This window comes from Tachyglossus aculeatus, chromosome 9 (assembly GCF_015852505.1).
Source record: "Tachyglossus aculeatus isolate mTacAcu1 chromosome 9, mTacAcu1.pri, whole genome shotgun sequence".
NCBI classification, from domain to species: domain Eukaryota; kingdom Metazoa; phylum Chordata; class Mammalia; order Monotremata; family Tachyglossidae; genus Tachyglossus; species Tachyglossus aculeatus.
The window spans coordinates 21608857-21626205 of record NC_052074.1 but is presented as its reverse complement, the minus strand read 5'-3'; the positions used below and the strand labels follow the sequence as shown (position 1 = coordinate 21626205).

The following is a 17349-nucleotide window of genomic DNA, read 5'->3' as shown; positions in this document are numbered from 1 at the left end:
CTGAGAGCCCGACTGCAACTGCTCTGGGGGCCAGGGCCAGGAATTCCTATCCTAAATCTTGGCGGTGAAAATGTGTAAGCAGGTAAGCAGGGCGGGTGGGAGGGGGAGCGAGGGAAGGAATAGCAAAATTGCTTTTTGTGCCATGAAATGTTGTGGAACTGTTGACTTCTAGACCTGGTCCTGGCTGTGAGGTGAGGAGGGCACAATAAGATTTCTCAATAAGGTTAAGTCCTGAAGACTTGGGGAATCATGGATGCCAACTCCCTGCCGGGCCATGGGAGCATTTAATCACCGCTGGCGGGGTAAGGTGGGGTAGCGGGGGCAACCGAATCATCTCACCCCTGTGTTGAGGGGCACCTAAAGATCTCCCTCCTCCAGCTTGCCCCTCTGCTGATGCTTTTCTGAGTATGCTGCTGCCCAGACAGATGGGATATGTGCTGAGCCAGAAACTAGGGTGCTGAGGTAAGAAGGTGCTTGATATTTCATATCTCCGGGAGAGTCTTGAGCACACCTCCTGCCTTGGGTCCCAGTCTCACAATGCAAAACCGGGGTCTTGGCTTGATGCTTGGCTTTGCTTGATGCTTGGCTTTGCTTGATGGGGTTAGGATCCATGACCCCTTAAAAACCTTCTCCTCCACTTATTTTCTCCTAGCCTAGGGGTTTGTTGTCCTGTATCCCCATTTGCTATAAAACTGTAGGTGTTTATGCTATTCCAGTGCATTCTTATTAAAAAAAACCCCAGAACAGCCAACAAGAGATTATCTGAAGAACGATCCCAACTCAGATAAAAGGTTTAAAAGTGTTATCATTTCAATAGAGGGCCAAGAAAGGAGCCTTCCGAGGAGGGAACTGAGGCACCGGGGGACATTCCCATCTCTGCCCTCCAATTGCTGCCCCTTTCCCTGCCAAGCACTTGCAGCAGGCCACACACACACACACAGCCCACCCACTGCATGCTTCTTCTTAACAGACAACTCACTCCCGGACTTTCTCCAAATGAGCTTCCACCCCCTTCATTCTTCAGAAACCACGCTTGCCATATGAACCACTCAAAACAAAAAACTCAGGATTTCTTGTTATTAGAACCACAGATATTTGTTCTGGGAATGGGGCTGGGGGCAGGGAACCAAAATCCTGGCTTAGGGAGCAATAGATGAAGGAGGGGTTCAACCAGTCCATGACCCTAGCCCCTCAACTCTGATCTTCAGAAAAGGGATTTTTAACCCTCTCTCTCTCCCTTACGTGGTCTCATAACTAGGCTTAGATCTGGTGGTAAACTGTTCCTGAACTTATTTTTGTGGGAGGAATTAAATGCTTGTCAAAATTAATAGCCTGACCAAAAAACACCAGCCAAACCCTGATGCTTCTGATTCTTCTCGCCCTCTCGGCCATTACAACCACTCTGAATCTGCTTACTCCTTCATGATCCAGGGCATCAGTTCTACTACCCAAGGCTAGCGTACCTGTCCTCCCCAACCCTTTCCCCTCAGCTCGGTTACCCACTCAGTGTACTGGGCATCTGAAACTGGATGTTTTGTTGCCAATTCAAATGAAACACATCACTTCTCTCCTCAGAAACCTCCAGTGGATCTTCATCTCCCCACCTCAAGTAGAAACTGCTGACCATTGGCTTCCAGGCACTCCACTCAGGTGTCTTCCTTCTTATTTTTCTACTCTCCTGCTACACCCCAGCTCACCCTCTTCACTACTCCCTACTGTACCTCACTCGACTCTCCTACTTCAACCCATTACTCCCCATCTTCAAAGCCTTCCTAAAACCCACCCCCTCTAGGAGGCACACCTTGAGCAATCCTCACCTCTATGTGGTTAAGATTATAATCATCAATCTTATTTATTAAGTGCTTACTGTGTGTAGAGTACTGTACTAAGCACTTGGGAGAGTACAGTATAACAGAGTTGATAGACATGTTCCCTGCCCACAGGGAGCTTACAGTCTAGATGGGGAGGCAGATATTAATATAAATAAATTATGGATATGCACATAAGTGCTTTGGGGCAGAGGAAAGGGTGAATAAAGGGAGCAAATCCAAGTGCAAGGGTGATGCAGAAGAGAAAAGGAAGGCTTAGTCAGGGAAGGCCTCATGGAGGAGATATGCCTTCAATGAGGCTTTGAAGGTGGGGAGAGTGATTGTCTGTCAGGTATGAAGAGGGAGGGCATTCCAGGCCACAGGCAGGATGAGGGCGAGAGGTTGGAGGCAAAATAGATGAGATTAAGGTACAGTGAAGGGATTGTGACTCTCTGTTGTAATCTCCCAACCGCTAAGTACAGTGCTCTGCACATAGTAAGCCGTCAATAACTAATTGATTGAAATCAACCGATCAGCTACTCTTAGCATGGCCTCATGGAATGAGAAGCACTGTGACCTAGTGGAAAGAGCACAGGCTTAGAAATCAGAGGACCTGGATCCTAATCCCAGCTCTGCCCCTTGCCAGCCATGTGACCTTGGGCAAGTCACTGTGCCTTAGTTACCTCATCTGTAAAATAGGGATTAAATCTCTGTTCTTTTTCCGCCTTAGACTATGAGCTTTATGTGGGAGAGGGACTGTCTGACCTTATTATATATACCCCAGTGCTTAGTGATCACTTATCCAAAACACCAGAATTATTATTAGTAATAGAAAGAGCATGGGATTGGAGTCAAGAGAAATGGATTTGAGTCCCAGCTCCACCATTAGCCTACTGTGACCTTGGCAAGTCGCTTAACCGCTCTGAGCCTCAGTTTCCTCATCCACAAAACGGGGACAAGATAGTGAGAGCCCCATGTGGGAGAGGGACTGAATACAATCTCTTGTATCTACCCCCGAGATTAGTACAAAGTAAGCATTATGCCACAATTATTATTAAATGTGTATATTACTTTATGTATTCTTTTCTCACCAGTGGTGTCTATGTTTCTTCTTCCCGTTATTCCCACTGCATGCTTGTCTGCCTGACTCGCCGCATTAGATTGTAAGTACCTCAAGGGCAGGGCCGTGTCTTCTACTTTTATTGAATGTTCTCACACACCTAATAGAGGGCTCTGCACATAGAAGGGACTCAGTAAGTACTGCTGTGGCTGCTGCTGATTATTATAAACGTGATGCTGAGTAGCTAGAAATGCCTGCATGTGCCAGGAGTTACTGGTGTGTTCATACAGTGTACGTCTTTTTAATCACTGGCGTGGCCTCAGCAACATTTGATAAGCCCATATTAATATAAACTAAACTAGACAGACATCACTGCCCGAGAAAAGGACTACATCCACATGTGTGGATGCGGCTCTCGCCAGGTGTGGTGTCATCTTTGATTATGAAAGACCACTTTCTATACTCTCTTCAAAGAAGTGCAAAGAGAATTTATAGCCTTCCTCCATTCCCTCCCTATTGGTGGGCCTCATGCCAAAGACTTTGTGTTCCAAAATACGCCGCCTCACTTCCTTCTTGAAGGTTTGTAGTTTTGAATTCATGAATGGGAATGACTCCACTTGGAGGTTTCGAAGGGACTGTCCAAACACTGCTCATATTTGATGAAATATGATCTGATTTGTGGTGCTTCCTGACGGTTGTTGGGTCTGGAGTAACTGTCTCTTTTGCCCAATGAGCAAAGCGGTCCTGACTAAAAGTAAATCACCCAGAACTTCTGCTGCTGTTACTGCTGTTAGATCCAACACAAAATTCATCCGTTAACACCTCCACTGTCACCCCTGGTATTCTGTCTGCCCACTAGTAATTCACAATATCGGTTCTCCCCAACTCCCCCGCTCCTCCCTCCCCTTCCCTGCCCATGTTTCTCATTTCTTTTTGCCTCTCAGTGTTGTTCCTTTGCTCTCCCTCGTGACTGAAGCTCCTCCCTGTTCTGGCTCCTTGGCCAATTTTATCACTTCACTGTTTATTCCTTTCCTAGACCATTTGGGAAGGCGTTAAATCAAACAAGACCCAACACTGACCCACATCAGCCACCTCCCTTAAACTTGCACTGTTCGTCATGACTTTGCTCTTCCAGCCAACTATCAGCACCCACAGACCAGCCAAATGGCACTTATTTTACAGCGAGAATTACAAGACCCCAGTATCAAGTCCTTTACGAAAATAGCACGGGACAGTGAAGGTGGCAGGAGCAAGGCGGGAGCGTGGCAGGCAGCCACCTTTAGTCCTGATGGGATAAGGGTTATACCTCCATCTGGGGAGCAGTTTCCCTGCTCCAAAACAGCACATTCCCTTAGGAATTCTCTTCATGGGGTGCTTCCCTTCTGACCTCCTCTCTCCAATCCAAAACTAAACTTTAAGAACCCCAGGGGCTACTGACTAGGTATGTAGCTGTGAGGTAGTTCTCCATATTCTCCTCTAATTGAAGGGTGTTCAGTGCTCACCCTTCTTAGCTCTACGTATACATTGTATTTAGAGGGTATATATGTATTTTAGTATGTGTGTGAGAGAAAGAAAAAGGGAGAGTGAGAGAGATTCAGAGAAATCAAATAGATATGTGTGGACTCTAGGTCATTTGGTCCAGCCCCCTGCCTCTTGACAAGAGTGATGAAACACCAGGATAGATAGAATTATTTTTTTCTTAAAGACTTCTAAGGAGGGGAATGCCTAACTTCCCTGGAATCCTATTCCAGTGCTTCACCCACCTCAGAAAACTTGTGTTGTCTTATATGCATCTGAAACTCTACTATTTTAACTGCATTTCCTTTTCGTCAGCCTTCAATGGCTCTGAAGAACACCTAGGCATCACTCTCTCTATCCATCGATCTCTCTGAATATATTTGTAGGTGTGTGTCTGAAGAGTTGCATAAGTATGTAATGAGCAGGGGAGAGACATGTATGTAATATATGTATGTCTCTAGGGTGTATGTAAAGAGGAGAGAAAGAGATACCTGATTTTACGCTTCAAGAAGCTCTATGATAAACTCTTTTCTCAGTATAGAAGTATGTCTGCTGCTGCAACGTCCAACCAAAGATTCACCCCTAAACTGTTCGCCACTCTCATCGCAATGCCCATTAGTAATCCCCAATGCTGACTCTTTTCCACTTTCCGCCTACTTCTTGAATGCAAAGCCCTTTGTAACCATCAACTGATTACTTCCACACAACCCTTCTTGTGCTTTTTTGGCTAAAGAAAGTGATGCAGAGAATCAAAATCCTAGTCAGACTGCTTCAGCCTCACAGACTGGAAACATTTCTAGGATGCAGGGCCCCTGGGTGGAGCTTGAAGAACAGGATTTCTAGGAATCGGTTTCTTGCTGTTTCTATCCTTCACTGCATCCGCTGAAGTCTGAGACTGAGGTCCAGAAACCGAGAACTTTCCGGTGGCTGTTAGCCAGAAGACTTGGATCAACCAACTGGCCTGAGAGAGCACCACACTTTTCTGCCTGATCCAAGATTGGAGAGTTGAATCATCCCATGCCTTCCCTTGGGTCAAACTCTTCTAAGAGGGTCCATTGAGGGGCAGCTTTTGGAGGAATTTGATAAAAAGTTATTTCTTCCAGAGTTTCAAAGACAGAGATAATTGCTTGGGTTTTCTAAGTGGTCTTCTCTGTCCATTCAGATGAGGACTCTAGGTTCTTCCTGGTAACAAATGCTATGCTTATGTTGCAAAATGGCTGTAGTTGAGGTTGGAAAACTCTACCATTAAAGGTTGTGAAATGGCTTTCAGTAGACCACGTTGCTCTTTGTCTTAGCTGCTCAGCATTTTTTAAAAAGCCCTTCCTTCAAAGTGGCATCTTCCCATGTTTGATCACATTTCAGATTTGGAGGGGGAGGCCTGAAGAAAATCTGGGCAGTGGTTCTGGGGAATAAAAGTGGGAGCAACAGACTTCCCATTATAAAAAGTCTGGTAAAATGCTTGTACTGATCAGAGGCTAAGAAAACTGAAATGGGAGAAATCAGTCAGCCAGCAGCATTTCTGAAGTGTCCATTTGTGAGAAAAGCTTGGCACTTATTTTTTACCATGTGAAAGTGGATGTGTTATTTTAACCTTCCTTCCCTTGATTTTCTAGCTGTCGTAGGGGAAGAGTGTAAATTTCCTTTTAGCACAGCATTGTGAGCTCCTTGCTGAGGGTGTGAACCTGATTACTGTGAATCCAGAACTGGGTGCCCCCTGACACAGTTGGTGGGCAGTGCTCAGAGAGGAAGTTCTGCTATAATCTTTCTGGAAGGCGAAATGTCCATTCAGAAGTTAATATAAAGGTCCCAAGACAATCCCTTTACCCTCCCGGCTAGGCCGTGTCCACCTATCCTGGGATGAGGCCTGGGAATGGACCTTGGTAGGCAAAAAGCATCCAAAATACCTAGCCTAGGTTTGGACTACAAATAATAATGGGACATTTCCAAAATGCCAGGGCATCCTCCTGAAGGGTCTTATGGGATAAGCACCTCTGAGAAACAAACAGAACAGGCAGGAGCCTCATTCATGCTTCTCCCAACACCTTAGAGAGATGCTTTTTGGCCCTTTGTTTGAGATGGCTGAGAAGGTGATGCTTTCCCTTGATCTGAAGCAGAGGACAATGGCTCATAGTCCCGGAAAACTCATGGGGGGGCAACTTACCTGTTTCCCTGAATAGTAATGGGAAACAGGTAAGTTGGGATCTAAAGCGAAGATGTGAGGAAGTGCCTCGGGAGTGTCACCTGCAGGAACTTGGGCCAAGTCTGCTGGCCATAGGTCTGCTGTGAGGCTCCAAGAATTGCCCTCCTGGGTTGAAAACTGGGACCCACTTCAGTAGGCCTACAACAGGAATCAATCAATCGTATTTATTGAGCACTTACTGTGTGCAGAGCACTGTACTAAGCGCTTGGGAAGTAAACGTTGGCAACATATAGAGACAGTCCCCACCCAACAGTGGGCTCACAGTCTAAAAGGGGGAGACAGATAACAAAACCAAACATACTAACAAAATAAAATAAATAGAATAGATATGTACAAGTAAAATAAATAAATAAATAAATAAATAGAGTAATAAATATGTACAAGCATATATACATATATACAGGTGCTGTGGGGAAGGGAAGGAGATAAGATAGGGGGATGGAGAGGGGGACGAGGGGGAGAGGAAGGAAGGGGCTCAGTCTGGGAAGGCCTCCTGGAGGAGGTGAGCTCTCAGTAGGGCCTTGAAGGGAGGAAGAGAGCTAGCTTGGCGGATGGGCAGAGGGAGGGCATTCCAGGCCCGGGGGATGACGTGGGCCGGGGGTCGTTGGCGGGACAGGTGAGAATGAGGTACGATGAGGCCCACTTCAGTAGGCCAACAACAGGAATAATACGGGGAGAGAAGGGAGGAAAAGAGGAAAGAAGCATAGGCCATCCAGCTTCAGCCTAGCCGCCCAGCCCAAACCATCTTTCCACAGCCCATTCCCAGCCCCAGTCCACCCTTGGGCAGGGCAGTGGAATGTCTTGATCCCAATCCCGCGTTTCCCACTGACTCTCGACCAGGCACTGCCCACTGATTCAACTCCTGAGGGGTGTGAAAGGAGAGAGGAAAAGAGTGACTTGCAAAAACCCCACATCCAACCTCCAACAGCCCCAACAGAACTGCTGTCATAAGCTGCCGTGCTGGGAGCTCCAAAGAAGTTTCTCTTCTGAAATAGATTTATAACAAAAACAATCCAATGCCAAGTGGGCAGCGAGCCTTTTCTCCCTTAAGTTTAGGGTTTGGGATACAGGCCTGTGGTTGAAACCCAGTGAAGTCTGACCCCTTAACAGTCAACCCACTGACTGGACGGTGCCCACAACTCATTATCTTGGATTACCCACGAAGCCCCTTCCCCTGACCTAGCTGTCACTGGCCCTTACACTGATCCCAGCCCCTGGGCAACCTGAGTGTCCTTTGCTTCCTCTTCCTAGGGCCAAGCAGTGGAAGCCCACAGCGTGGAATCGGAGCTTTTGGAGGGAGGCCCATGCTCCATCTGGCAGAAGAAGCCATCATGAGGCCAGCAGCACAGGATTTAATCTCTTTCTCTGGCGGGCTTTGTGAGGTAGGTTTTCCCTGACATTATGTCACTCCAATTCGCCTCCTGCTTGCCCATCCCTCTGCTCCAAGAAGGTCCAGATATGGAACACGGGGGGCCCTACTCCTCTAAGTGCTGAGACCCACTCTCTTGGTGTTTGTGGGGTGCAGGAGAGCTCTCCCACCAGTACTGTGAGCAAACAGTCCCCTTTCAATTCTGCATCAGCATATCAGCAAAGCCTCCTTCTGTCTATTTTGACTTTCAGTCCAAGAACTAAGGGGTTAGCAGGTATCACCAGTCAGGTCCATCTCAGGGACTTTTCTATGGTGTTGTACTCTTCCAATTGCTCAGTACAGTGTTCTGTACACAGTAAGCACTCAATAAATACCATTGATTGACTGTTATTGAGTGCTTACTGTGTACAGAACAGTACACCATTGTACCAATGGTATATTGTACCACTATACCATTGATTGACTGATTGATTAGCTGAATTGAAGCTCTCTTGCTGGTTGGGAGAAGGACTGATAATGAACCCATGCTCAGGCATACATGGGAGCAAGAACAGGGTTTCACAAGAATAATCACTCAAGCCTAGCCCTGATGTCATAATAATCATAACAATAATTGTGGTATTTGCTAAGCATTTATTGTATGCCAAGCACTGTACTAAGTATTGGGGTAGAGCCAAGGTAATCAGATTGGACAAAGTCCCTGTCCCTCATGGGGCTCAGAGTCAAAGGGGGAAGGAGTACAGGGATTCAAACACCATTTTACAGATGAGGAAACTGAGGCAAAGAGGTAAAGAAACTTGCTCAAGGTCACACAGCAGGGAAGTGGCAGAGCTGGGATTAGAACTGAGGTCCCTGACTCCCCCTTTTTCCATTGGAGAAGGGGGGACAGAGGGGTACTGGGCATTGGTGACCGCTGAGGCTTTGAGGCGCATAAAGCATTTGCTGGAGCTCCTGCGGCAGCTGCAGCAGATACCAGGGGCCAGGGTGTTTTCCTGGAAGGGGTATGCCAGGTGGGAGGCCAGGAAGATTTCCCTCCCTGCAGTGCCCAGGGGGAGGTGTACAGGGGAGTGGCAAAATGAGATTGAATTGCATTGGCAGAGTTTAGCCAGGCACGTTGCCCTGGGTTGGAAGGGCTCCACTCCTAGCACCATTTGGCTTTTTATTGCAAAAACAGAATGTCATCAACAGCATGATATTTGCTGAGAGAGGAAAATGCAGATTTCGCAAAGGGCTGTAAATCTCCCTGGGTTGGTGGACCCCAACAGCAACTTGTACAACTCGGGCTGCCTTTCAGCAAGGGGCTGCAGGGAGGGGCTGCTCACCTATGCAGCAGGCGGTCACTTTCCTTGGGAGGAAAACTGGAACCTGACTTCGTGTTCCACAGATCATCCACCGCAGAAAGTGGGTCACATATTTACTGTCTGCCGCCCTGCAGGACTGGGGAACAAGCTGTGCTCAGCCTCCTTGCCATGGTGTTTACCCCCACCTGAACAGCTCTGGCAGGGGGCCCTCAGTGGCTCTGCTCAGCATCAGAGGAGATTGGTTTAGCAGACAGGAAGGAGGTGTCTCCCCTTACTCTCAGGAAGGGAAGCCGCCTCGGGCCGGTTTAGGGACTGAGGGGGCTAAACCTCTCTGAAGTTGTGGAAGTGGTTAGGAAAGCACTGAATTCCTGGAATTCAGACTGTCTTCTAGGGAACAATCCTACCCATCCAGGTAGTAGAAGAGAGAACATGGCACTTTTGGCTATTCTGAAAGGTCCTCCCCATCCGATCAGATCCCTGAGTCCAAATACAGAGTCTTGAGCAGTGGAGAACCTGGAAGGAGCAGCGTGGCATGAGACAGAGAGGAGGAGAAAGAGGAGGAGGAGAAAGGGGAAAAGTGGACAATCATTCATTCATTCAGTTGTATTTATTGATCAATTCTACTAGAGGAACACACAAATTCTTGCTCTTCTCATCACTCAAAGAACTGTCCTTCCTTGGCCAGGAGGCAAGGAGATGTCTAGAAACTGAGACAAAACTTTTCTCCCAAGTATCTTCATCCCTGTCCTCTTGAGAGGCCTCCCCGAGGCCACAGCGCTATATATATATCTTGGCATACCCTTGTTCTTTTTCCTGCCCCCATGATTTTTCAAGAGTGTCTGTCTATTCACCCCATTAAAAAAGACCATGCATCTTGCTTCTGTGGTCCTCTCCCAAGCACAAATTTCTAGTACAGTGCTTCACACTCAGGAGGTGCTCAATAAATACCAAAGGTGATAGTGATGCTCTGGGAAAAAGTAGCCTCACTGTCATACATGACTCTTGCCCTGAGGAGGGATTACTTGAATAAAGTCCTTTTAGACATACTGGATCCAGGTTGAAACTCTAAGGAAGAACCAGCAGGATTTGGTCACAGATTGAGTAAAAGATTTGAAAAAGGAGGAGGAGTCCAGAATGATGCCAAGGTTGTGGACTTCAGAAACAGGGAGGATGGTGATGTGGTTAACTGGGATGGCAAAGTTAGATGGAGGGGAGGTTTTGGAGGGAAGATGAGGAGTTTGGTTTGGAATATGTTGAACTTGAGGTGCTCGTGGGACATCCGTGTAGAGATGTCCTAGAGTAAGAGGAGATGTAAGATTACAGAAAATTAATCGGTCAGTGGTTTATTGAGTGCTTGGGGCTGGGGAGGTAAATTTAACAGTTGTTTGCATGGAGGGGATAGAGGAAGCCATGGGAGCAGATGAGCTCCCTGAGAAAGTGAGGGTAAGAACCGCCCCTCACCTCCAAGATGTTGACACTCAGTGGATCCTAAACCCCAGCTCAGACCCACAGTCAATCAGTCGATCAATGGTATTTATTGAGCACTTACTGTGTGCAGAGTACTGTACCAAGTGCTTGGGAAAGTACAATACAACAGAGTTGGTAGACACCTTCCCTGCCCACAATGAGCTTTTCCTGTGAATAAAAGGCAGAGGGGAAAGGAGGAAAGGGAAAGAAGGAGAGTGAGTGCAGAGGGTAGGGATGGAGGCATTTCTTGGCTGGCAAGCTGCCCAAATCCTATTCTCTACTCCAACAATACTTAGGAACAGTTCAGCCCAAGAATGAAGGCAGGGGAGAGAAACTGAACCCCTGTGAACCCTGGAGAGATCAGGTTCTGTGTGACATTGGCCCCTGTTGGGGTCCTATTTGGGGGAGAATGATGCAGACCAAGAGGTTGGGATGGGTCAGACAGAGAGGACGTAGGGTCAGGACGGAGAAGGATGATGAGGCTGTCAGTAGTGATGCTGAGTGGGCCTGAGCAGTAGTAGGATTGAGCTAAGGGTCCTTTTCCACAATCTTCCCTCCCCATCTCCAAAAGGCAGGGACCACAGATCCTGACTATCCCATGCGGTGAGGGCTGGGACTGGAAGGGTGGCCCTTTTTAACCCTTTCCTCCCACCTGCACTATTTCCCTATGGCCACCACCACCCTGCTGGACTGTGGTCACAGCAGGGTGAAAGTTCGGAGCTGCTCATTTGAGGGACAACTTACGCCTGAGCAGAGTGCATCCGCCTGCAGGCACTCCCCCACTCCAAAACACACACCTCCAGGGAGCCCTCCACACACACACACTTCCAAAGCAGCAAGCTCCGAGGGGCTGTGACTTGGCCCATGGGCTGTCACTGTGGTGAGGGTCTCATTGCAAACCAGTTCAGGCCAGCCGGGTTTACAGCTGTTATCAGGTATAGCAACCACCTCCCTGGGAATCTGGCAGTCAGGGAGCACTGATGGAGGCCAAGCAAAACTCGATGGTGGGGAGGGGGGTTGGCTGCCTTGGGGAGTGGAGGAGAAGGTAAGACCTGGTGCTTCCCAAAAGCCCAGCAAAACTGTAGGAATTCCTGGGAAAGGTCGAGAGAAACTCCTCTGGAGGGGTGAGGAGTCAGGAAGAGCATCAGGTAGAATCTGTTGGAAGCTTTCGCCAGGGTGGGGGACAGCGGGTGTTGTCGGGGTTGCTGGCTTTTTGTGGGGGAAGCAGCATGGCTCAGTGGATAGAGCATAGGCCATGGGTTCTAGTCCCGGCTCCGCCACTTGTCTGCTGTGTGACCTTGGGCAAGTCACTTCACTGCTCGGTGCTTCAGTGACCTCATCTGTAAAATGGGGATTGAGACTGTGAGCCCCACGTGGGACAGGGACTGTGTCCACCTCGATTGGCTTGTAACCACCCCAGCGCTTAGCCCAGTGCCTGGCACATAGTAAGTGCTTACCAAATACCGTTATTATTATTATTAGCCCCGTGGCTCCTTGGGGTCCTCCCCGGCTCCGGGGCGATCCTGGAGCCAGCCGGAGACCCAAGCATCCCCCGCTCCCCGCCGCCGCGGCTTTCGGCCCGGCAGGACAAGTAGCCTGTAATAATAATAATGGCATTTATTAAGCGCTTACTATGTGCAAAGCACCGTTCTAAGCGCTGGGGAGCTTACAAGGTGATCAGGTTGTCCCCCAGGGGGCTCGCAGTCTTAATCCCCATTTTCCAGATGAGGGAACTGAGGCCCAGAGAAGTGAAGTGACTTGCCCAAAGTCACACAGCTGACAATTGGCGGAGTCGGGATTTGAACCCATGACCTCTGACTCCAAAGCCCGGGCTCTTTCCACTGAGCCACGCTGCTTCTCTGGGCAGAGATCAGCGCCGACCCCCTCGGACACACCCCGACCAGACCCCCTCCCCCCCGCCCCGCGACAGACCCCCCAGAAAGACCCCCGACCCCAAGGACAGACCCCAGACCAGGCCCCTCCCGACCCCGCGGATAGACCCCAAAAAAGACCCCCGAACCCGCGGACAGACCCCCCCCCCCCAATAATAATAATAATAATAGCATTTGTTAAGCGCTTACTATGTGCAAAGCACTGCTCTAAGCGCTGGGGTGGGGGATACAAGGTGATCAGGTTGTCCCACGTGGGGCTTACAGTCATCATCCCCATTTTACAGATGAGGTAACTGAGGCTCCGAGAAGTGAAGTGACTTACCCAAGGTCACACAGCAGACATGTGGCGGAGCCGAGACTCGAACCCATGACCTCTGACTCCAAAGCCCGGGCTCTTTCCACTGAGCCACGCTGGACCCCTGACCCCACGGCCAGTCCCCAGACCAGAGCCCCCCCGGACCCCGCCAACAGACCTCCAAAAAAGACCCCCGACCCCGCGGACAGACCCCAGACCAGACCCCCCGGACCCCGGGGACAGACCCCCCCAAAAGTCCCCCCTATCCCGCGGACAGACCCCAGACCAGACCCTCCAACCCGGGCCCAGCAGCCAGTCCCCAGACCAGACTCCCCAAAAAAGACCCCCGACCCTGAGGCCAGCCCCTAAACCAGACCCCCCCCCGGACCCCGCCAAAAGACCTCCAAAAAAGACCCCCGACCCCGCGGACAGACCCCCAAAAAAGTCCCCCCGACCCCGCGGACAGACCCCAGCAGCGTGGCTCAGTGGAAAAGAGCATGGGCTTTGGAGTCAGAGGTCATGGGTTCAAATCCCGCCTCCGCCACATGTCAGCTGGGTGACTTTGGGCAAGTCACTTCACTTCTCTGGGCCTCAGTTCCCTCATCTGGAAAAATGGGGATGAAGACTGTGAGCCCCACGTGGGACAACCTGATCACCTTGTATCCCCCCAGCGCTTAGAACAGTGCTTTGCACATAGTAAGTGCTTAATAAATGCCATTATTATTATTATTATTATTATTATCCCCCAACCCGGGCCCTGCAGCCAGCCCCCAGACCAGACCCCCCCGGACCCCGCCAACAGACCTCCAAAAAGGACCCCCGATCCCGCGGACAGCCCCAAGACCAGACCCCCCCCCCCCGGACCGCGCGGACAGACCCCCCAAAAAGTTCCCCCTATCCCGCGGACAGACCCCAGACCAGATCCCCCAACCCGGGCCCTGCAGCCAGTCCCCAGACCAGACTCCCCAAAAAAGACCCCCGACCCCGCGGACAGACCCCAGACCAGACCCCCCGGACCCCGCCAACAGACCTCCAAAAAAGACCCCCGACCCCTCGGCCAGAACCCAGACCAGACCCCCCGGACCCCGGGGACAGACCCCCCAAAAAGTCCCCCCGACCCCGCGGACAGACCCCAGACCAGACCCTCCAACCCGGGCCCAGCAGCCAGTCCCCAGACCAGACTCCCCCAAAAAGACCCCGACCCCGCGGCCAGCCCCCAGACCAGACCCCCCGGCCCCCGCCAATAGACCTCCAGAAAGGAGCCCCGACCCCGCGGCCGGCCCCCTAGCCCAGACCCCCCGGCCCCCGCGTCCAGGCCGGCGAGAGGGGCTGCCCACGGCCTGGCTCCGGCGGCGGCGGCCGGTCCTTTCGTCCTCGCCCTCGCCCTCGTCCTTGTCCTACCTTTCATGGTCCCGCGGCCGGCCGTCGGCCGGCCCAGGGCAAGCGGAGGAGCGCGATCTTCGGGGCATCCGCCCCCTGCCCGGCTCTCCGGGGCCTCCTGCCCCCCAAGGCCGGCGGCTGGACGGGTTGGGGGCGCCCCGCTGACCGGCCTCTCGCCTCCCCGGGTCCCCTCCCACCCTCGGGCAAGCCGGCACCTCTGCTTCCCCCCCAGGACCCCAGAGAAGTTCCTCTAGTCTCCCTCGTCCCCCCGATCAACTTCCTTGGGGGTTTGAAAAGTGTCCGGCCGAGCCTTCTTTGTGTCCGGCAGCTCCCCTTGGCCCCTCTAACCGCTCTTCTGCCCCTCGATGACTGCCCCCCACCAGAGCCACGCCCCCCCAAACCACACCCCCTCCCCCCCCGAGACCACCCCCACCAAAAACCTTGCTCCCCGGTTCGCCCACCAGCTGTCGACAGCACCAGAGACCTCGAAGGAGGAAGGTGGGCATCTGGCCCGGGATGCTGCCTGCTTGCAGGAGTCAGAGAAATCCCACCCGGGATGCCTGGGCGGCAGAGAACCTTCTCCCTGAGGCTCCCCTTCTCTCTCCTCCCCTCCTCCGCCCCCCAGCCCCCACCGCTAACCCTAATTGCTAACAAATGTCAAGTTTCTGACTGTTTAGAGGGTGGATTCTTCCCTCCGGGAAGGGTGTGGGGAGCCAGTTGCTTAAACCGTTGGAACCACTAGGATGGGATGGGAGGGTGGGGGCAGATGGGCCGGAGGTTAACTCTTTGGCGTCGCCCCCCCCCGGGTCGGCATACTTATTATACTCATGGCTCTCTGGGGGGAAGCACACGGATGTCACTTAAGATCAAGCAGCATCGACTCCGGGAAGGCACCGGTCCATGCCCGTGTGTTGCCCTTCTCAGAATCTCTGCCCTACTGTCCTCCAATCATGTGGCGGGTCCATTCATCCCCGACTAACAGAATCAATCAGTCATTCAATTTAGTGCTTACTGTGGGGAGAGCACTGTAATATTAATAATGATGGTATTTGTTAAGCGCTTACTATGTGCAAAGCACCGTTCTAAGCACTGGGGAGGTTACAAGGTGATCAGGTTGTCCCACGGGGGGCTCACAGTTTTAATCCCCATTTTACAGGTGAGGTAACTGAGGCACAGAGAAGTTAAGTGAGTTGCCCAAAGTCACTCAGCTGAGTTGCCGGAGCCACGACCTCTGACTCCAAAGCCCGTGCTCTTTCCACTGAGCCACGCTGCTTCTCCAGTACTGTACTAAGCATTTGGGAGAGTACAATACAAGGAGCTTACAGTTTAGTTGGGGAGACAGAAATTAAAATAAACTACAGCTATGTGCGTAAGTGCTGTGGAACTGAGAGTGGAGTGAATATCAAGTGCTTAAGGGAGTATCCAAGTAAGTGCATAGGCCACGCAGAAAGGAGTAGGGGAAATGACAGCATAGTCATGGAAGGCCTCTTGGAGGAGGTGAGAATTTAATGAGGCTTTGAAAGAAGGGAGAGCAATGGACTATCGTATATGATGGGGGAGGGAGATCCAGGCCAGAGGGAGGACATGGTCAAGGGGTCGGCGGCAAGATAGATGAAACCAAATCAACCACAGGATCGCTCTTCTCTTCGCGGATATTCCCACCAGAAGAGTTCCAGGGTCTGATTCCTTAGCGGGAGTGGCGACTGACTCCGGAAGGATCTCTGGGAAGTAGCTGGTCTGTCGGCCAGTGGCCAAGCCTGATGGGCTCTGCTTCAGTGAAGATCCTGCTCCACTGCCCTACCTAGTCCATCAACCCTAGGCTTCATCGGGGCTCATCATGCCAGTAGAAGTGAGACGCCTGCTCTTCTGCCTGCCCCTTCCCTGCTTTCCCAATCTATGTAGGGGAATTCCCCAACAACTAAGACACTTCTCAGAGCTGACCCAAAGCCTCAAGTAAAGGATTTTGATTTATTCTCTTTGAGAGACCTGATCACAACTGAAATGAGTCCTTAATGCCAAAATAATGAAGTCTTGGCCAAGCAAAGGCAAAGAAGATATGCTAAACGTTTATGTGAGCTTTAACTTCAGAAAGAGAGAGTTGGGTTTGTTCGGGATTATGTGACGAGGAGATGGGAAAGGACATTTAAGTAAAGGGAAATTAATGCCGAATGACAGGAAACATCTTTTAATCATGAACTCCATTAGACAATGGAAAAATATCCCCCCAGGGAAACAGCTCTTGTAATTGCAGATGGAATTAGAGGAATTAGAGAAAGCCCTGGAGAACCCACAAGTGATGAGCGGTCTGAGCAAGAGTCAGGGTCCTTAGCCAGGCCTGAACATCTGGGGTGGGGCGTTTCTGGTCCCCAGCGGGTGATAGAAGCTGGTTCAGTGGTGGGGCTTAAATCAGTGGGAGAGGTTGTATTAACAGTGCCATGGGTGACATAGCATAGTAGGATTATCATCAACAGGAAGTCAGGAAGTCTGTCCTTTCCCACAGAGGTACTCTCAATTTGCTGGAGAAGAACTCTTTCTCTTTACATCCTCCCCAACCGTCAATTCTGTCAGATGCCACGGCTATGCTACCAAATGGTGGGTAGGGATGGGGATGGACCAAGCTGGCAACTGCCCAGAGCATTGAAGGGAGCAAGGGCATCCAAGACATGGAGATCTATCCCTACCGCTGCCATCTGTTTGCTCTTTGAACTCTGAAGGCAGAACTCCCAAGGAGTCTGAACAGTTGGACGAAATGTTTCTGGAATACAGGTTCCCACCGTATGGGGTGAAGGTAATAGTTTTCAAAGATTTAGACAACAGGCATCCCTTAGGGCTAGTTTCCATTTATACAGTGTGTCACCCACTGGAACCTCCTATGTCTCTCCCTGTCGTTACAGACGTTCCAACTCTCCTTTTGAGTGGATCGCAGAGGCTGCTTCATATGTCTAAGTGAAGCTATTATGAAATTGGTGCTCCCTTCCCGATTGCGTTGAAATTGGAAGGCCCAGAGGAGTGCCATGTGGTACTTTTGAATGTAGTCAAAGTGTAATAATGCTATCTAT

The 17349-nt window shown here is 50.7% G+C and overlaps 1 protein-coding gene across 1 annotated transcript in view; it reads right to left on the bottom strand.

Moving 5' to 3' along the window:
• SCARA3 (scavenger receptor class A member 3) overlaps positions 1 to 14364 on the bottom strand; it is a 35753-nt gene extending 21389 nt beyond the window's left edge. The window contains exon 1 of the mRNA XM_038751382.1: positions 14312 to 14364. Coding sequence (XP_038607310.1) covers positions 14312 to 14318 — 7 coding nt within the window. The 5' untranslated portion in view covers positions 14319 to 14364. The remainder of the gene's footprint in view (positions 1 to 14311) is intronic.
• Between the last annotated feature and the right edge of the window lie 2985 nt (positions 14365 to 17349).